Below are 6,000 nucleotides of genomic sequence, written 5' to 3'. Positions count from 1 at the left end.
TAAGGTGGGACAGTGGAAACCTGATTGGATGAGGACTAACCAATCAGGAGAGACGGACAATGGGGGTATAAATACCACCAGACTAGACATGCCCAGGCATCATCCCTGATGAAGGTAGCAGAGTTTGTCATCGAAACGTCGATTAAAATTGATACCTGTACTCAGCTGGAGGCCCAAGAAAAGTTTATTCATCATATATGCCGGGAAAGTAATAGATCTTTTTTCTGGTAACCCTTTTAGTAATTTCTGTACAATGAAGAATGTGACACAAGGGAATTACTATTTGCTATTAAATATAGATCTGCAACAAAGCTACTTTAATGCTCATACCCAAGTGAGACATTTCATGTCCTACAATCCATTTATAAAAACCCCATAAACCAAATTAAATCATCAAGAAGCAAATATATTTTCCCCACAGGAAATGAGACAGTATACAAACTTCAAGGTTGTATCTTGTATTCAGTGCAATGAACTTAATTTCCCCGTGAATTGGTATTTTGGAATTTTAGACTTTGTGAAGTTAACCTCTGCCTATTAAGGACCTCAGTGGCACAAGACATCCCGTGTCATACACAGGACATTTTTTTTTAAGGGACTTTCCATTTATAAAGTCTGTTTATGTATGAATTTAAGATTTTATACAACTTTGTGATGTGAAATAAACTGCTATTCCCTATCCAAGCCAGTGTGAAGCGGAATGTACTGTACCTTATACAAAATGAATAGAGCTTTGTTTGAAAAAGAAATAAGGTTGCAGTGGAAGGCAAAAAGATATCTTTGCATAGAATCCTTCAAAACCTTGTTATGCCCGTAAAATGTATTAGAACAAAAAAAACAATGCTAAGGTAGTTTTCCCCTAGATACATTAATTTTATATTGTTGTAATTTTAGTTGCTTTAATACTAGAAATAGTTTGTGATTCAACTACTAAAAATACAACAGCTAAACAAAACAAAAATTGTACTGTCCCCATGGATTCTGGCCATTTAATACTCCTCAGAGGTTTATTTTTGACCATTACTGTAGTTCTGGCAAGCAGGGAAGGTGGCATTTTGTACTTCACTATTATGGACTCTTTGATTAAATCCAAGTAGTTCCCACTGATATAAGGAATAGTCAGGCAAGCAATCAGCAAATATTTATCATGAAGATAGAAAGATCCAATCAAGTGTCTCCAGACATTTTTTTTTAAAATACACACTTCACCAGACTTTTATTCTATACTTAAATATACACTGAAATTATACACACTGAATTTTTACAATGTAACCATGCAAGAGTATTTCAAAAATGACCAAAATAAGCTTCAGCTGGGTGCACATTCGCAAGCTGTAAACAGTCAAAACCCGTAAACAAATGTCTCAACAGCAAAGAAGCATTACCATACAATCAGGACACCTCAGTCACTGTGAGATGTATAAAATTAATGCAACATTTTAAAGATGTAATTTAACATCTTTACTAGAGAATGGGGTAGCAATTTGGAACATTGACGCTTGATGTCAAATGTTACACAGTCAACCTAGATCAAAATAGACATTAGCTAGTACAAATCAAATATTTGAATGCATTATTGTAAAAGTCTGTTGAAGCACAAAGTCATCATTATTTGTCTAAATTGGAACACACTGATAAATAAAAAGATAAATTTGCACAGATGAGAAAATCCCTAAATATAAAATGAAGTAGTTTTTGAAATTGGTAATTATTCTGTGCCGCACTTCATTATTACACACATGATCATTGTGCAACTGATCAAGAGTCACAATGGAAAAGTGTATTAATGCATTAATTGTGGACAAAGGAGTACATCAGAAAAAGTAATAAGAACTAATTTTAAAGTTAGATATGGCAATGAAAAGTGAAAAGAAAGTTATGTTGGTCCAAATAGTTAAGGATATGCAAAATTTTAGTGCAAATCAGTTAAAAATATGTGGGGGCACGTAGCCTTAATTTAGGCAATCGTTCAGCATTTTCTACACAGCACTAAGAAATATTCTGCATGTTACAATACATGTACTGCAAAAGCATGTTTAATATTCGTTCACACACAAAAAGCTATGCACATAGATAAGGATAGTCACTTAAAACTGTCACCTAACTAACATTCACTAAAGCGCAGGGTCTACAGGGAAAGACAACCCCCATATTCAGCTGCCAATGGGGTTTAAAAAAGATGTTTAATTTCCAAATACTTATAAAAGACTGCTCACTTGCTTAGATCAAATCACCCATTGAACAAAAACAGACAGCTGCCTTTTAAAGTCTCTTAATCATGGTGCGAGGTCAGGGAAGAGAAGTAAAAGATTTACATTAACTTGAATAAAAAATGACAAATTCAGGCAGCTGTTATCTTACACATCCCAGAATAAGATCTGTGCTGTTTCATCCTGCTGTACTCTGAGTAAGATATAGTGACCTCAATGAGCAGAACATTTTGTGGGCATCATATTATAGATAGGAATTTTTAAATAATTTCTTAATCCAAATCATGACTTCAAATGGTCACAGGAGATTTATATGAATTAATGCATTAAAAGTGTCACATTCTAACACTTTCATTACAGTCCTGTATGGTTTATAAACCATGCAACAAATATATTGAGGATCTACCAACTGCAATTAAAAATGGCAGCAATGGGACATCACCACCACAATGTTCACTGTTTCTTGGAAATCTAGGGCCACACAAATGCTTGGGTTGTCATAGTGCCAATTCAAATTTGGCAAATACTTTATGAATATGTGACATCAATCACTAATCAAAGAAACCTTTTGTTACAAAATGTTTTCTGTGAAATGTAATTATAGCAATTTTAAACTAAACCAATTTTCCATTGAATGATGTTTGTTTTCTCAGTCAACTCCAAGAAAACTAGGATCTCCACCAATTAAAAGTCAACTCTGATAAAGCTTAGACAAACCAAAAGTATATGGCACCTCTATTCTTCATATTGTTCCCTTTAGACGCAAGTAACAAAAGATTATTGTGACACCTTTAAATGTTTAAGTGTTCTCATTATACTGGGCAAAGAGGGGAAAAAATGAAGCAGAAACATGGCTGCATCAGAAAATGGGATCACTTGGACAATGATGGGAAAAAAACAAGTCAGTTAATCAGTTCAGTGAAGTCACAGAGAAACAAGTCTGATTGGATGGGAGAGCAAGCAGTATGGACACTTACTAACTTTGATGCTTTTCTCTGCTGAGCAAAGAAAATAACAGGTATTATCATATAGTGTCCAGAACTATTTTCCTTGAGCTACAGAAATTTTGTAAGAATTTAAAAAGTTATTTTTGGAATGTCAATGTATAGAGGCCAGAGTAATTCTTCTAAACACAACAGCAAGTTTAGAAACAATGAAATTCACTTTCCTGACATTTTCTAAACCATCCTGCTTGGTGCACTGAACTTTCACACAGACACAGACACACAGACACACACACACACCACAGATTTTATAGTGATTGCAATAATCTGAAAGGCAAGAATTGCTTCCAAATGCTACATTTCACAGATGCCTCTTTACACTTCATTTTGAAATTCAACTGTCTGCCTGTCATTTTCAAACATAAAATTAAATAAATAAATTAGCTAGATAGCTGGAAGTTACTGGGAGCCATAATACAGTAATACTGTTGATTATGTTTAGTGAGCAGCTTTACCATATGAACATGTTTGCCAAAAGGGATAATTATACTGCAGGAAACCATTAAGCGAATACCAAATAGAATCAGAAGTTCAGTTATAAGAGTCACAATTGACAACTGCATTCATGAACATCAGAAAATCATTTGGTTTTAGTGCATGCAGAAATACATCAAAACTACGAATACAACATTGTGCTGAGATACAGAAGGACTAACTGATCCACATGAGCATCACTATTTATACATTGACAACACATCTAAGTTTAACATAAATGCCATTTACTCTTCAAACCGCCCTTCAAGAATGCTTTCAAAGGAGAAGGGAACAAACTTGTAACCAGAACCAGAGTAGAACTTGGTCTGGAACTCAACCCTGTGAAAACGAGAAAAAAAAACAAAATGTTAGATTTTTGACATATGGCAATTTCATCTAAGAACACATTTCGATGCTAATATATTGCACAAGGTCACAATACTGCTTCAGCATACCAATGTACTATGTTATAAAAATGAATTCAATGCTAATTATCAAGAATATAACTTTAAGATAGTTACACGGTCTCAATAGCAAGATCCTGCATTGGACCTTTGAATTACCTAATAGGATGAAAAATGGAATTGATTTCACCCTGTCCTTAGATACCAGCTTCATACTTTTAGATTTAGATTATTTTAGATTATGAAGACACGCAGTCCTCTTTTATTGTCATTTAGTAATGGATTCATTAAGAAATGATACAATGTTCCTCCGCTTTTGATATAATTTACATTTTTGCACAAAACTAAGTAGACAATCATACTGATTGGCAGAGCAATGATAACATTTAAAAAACTTTAAGATGTTAATATGTGTAGATTTTCCACTTTTGAAACATCTTGGTAACTTTGTTCACAATTTTGGATAACATTAATAAGAACATGAAAAAAGTTACAGTACATCAACTGGTCACTCTTCTATCCAAGGCTGATATGATCTTTGGCCTCAACTCTATTTTTCTGAGTTTTGTTCCTTCATGCTTACAACTATCTAGATCATAGAGAAATAAAATGGACATGAAAGTAGATTGATAGTTCAACAGGAAAAGCCTGCATCGTTGTCAGCAGGGGGCACCAGAAACTAGCAAATGTTCTTGGATCAGAGTCTCAATACAGTAATGAATGGGGTGCTGAGAATTGTTCTTCTGGCAACTGAGGATAATCAGTGAAACAGATTTAACATAATCTATGTTCAGTTCCCAGTTGGTTGTGTCCACAGCAGAATGACAGGTAGATCTGTCCTTGTCAACAGCCAGAGTGATGATAGACAAAGTGGTCTAAGGTGAAGGTTAAACAAAATATTGAGCAAGTATGAATTTGGACTTGACAATCCCAATTTAGATGTACTACATATTATACACTAAAAGCAGAAATCAATTTAGCCATAAAACATCAAGTATTAAAAAAAATAGAAAGGAGATTTGAATTTACATGCATTTTTTCCTGAATATATTGTGCATAAAATGTCCAACCAGTTTGCACTACAGCCAGACAGGTACAACATACAGAACCAAAAAAAAGAAACAGCAGCCAAAGTGAAATGCTATATTGGATAGCCATCCAAGCTTGCTATCTGACAAAAGCATCCACATAAAGTGGCCAAGTGAGCAAGCTAGACATGATGAGTAACGTTTATATCTTTCAGAACAGACACTGTACTTACAACTTGAAACATTTAGGCCACACCCTAACAAAGCATGCTGGTATAGTACTTTTGTCACACTTCCAGATACTACTTATGGATACGACTGATATTTGTCATCTGAACTTTGATACCATACTTAAGTGGGTTTATCACGAACAACTGGATCAACTGTCAACATTAGCTACTAACATGCACACGTGGCCAACTATTAAGCACATCATAATGAGCAGTGGAATTTAATTTTTAAAAATTAGCATACAAATACATTTGGTTACACTAAAAAGGTTCATGCATAGTTTCTGTCTCCTTCATTGTTATCAAAAAAATTAAGACTTCATATACATATATTTCAATAGATGATGTTGAAGCCAAAGTTCTTTGGATTATTGGAACCTTTACTGATAGCCAGCTATCTCACTAATATCCTACACACTACTATATGTAGAAGATGATTAAATTTATGCAACATCCAAAATGTGCGTGTGAATGCATAAAGTAATCCAGGCTATGAACAAACATTTCCAAAGATGAGAGCAATTCCTCCGCAATACTCACAATCATCATTATTGTACAACCAATGATTTATTCTACAAACTTTGAGGCATTAGGGTATCTAGGGAAAGTTATTTTCCACAATGGATAGCCTCGCTTTAAAATATAGTTGC

At 34.2% G+C, this 6,000-nt stretch overlaps 1 protein-coding gene across 4 annotated transcripts in view; it reads right to left on the bottom strand.

Moving 5' to 3' along the window:
- Positions 1 to 1,022: 1,022 nt before the first annotated feature.
- LOC134340362 (V-type proton ATPase 116 kDa subunit a 1) overlaps positions 1,023 to 6,000 on the bottom strand; it is a 59,098-nt gene continuing 54,120 nt past the window's right edge. For 2 of the 4 annotated variants that reach the window (XM_063037523.1, XM_063037524.1), the window contains one exon: positions 1,024 to 4,027. In XM_063037523.1, coding sequence (XP_062893593.1) covers positions 3,934 to 4,027 — 94 coding nt within the window. In that variant the 3' untranslated portion in view covers positions 1,024 to 3,933. Of the gene's footprint in view, positions 4,028 to 6,000 lie in introns of all 4 variants that reach the window. The other 2 variants (XM_063037521.1, XM_063037525.1) reach the window with 2 other exon arrangements.

The sequence above is a fragment of the Mobula hypostoma genome, chromosome X1, assembly GCF_963921235.1.
Source record: "Mobula hypostoma chromosome X1, sMobHyp1.1, whole genome shotgun sequence".
Taxonomy (NCBI): Eukaryota; Metazoa; Chordata; class Chondrichthyes; order Myliobatiformes; family Myliobatidae; genus Mobula; species Mobula hypostoma.
This window is presented reverse-complemented; position numbering and strand designations above follow the sequence as displayed.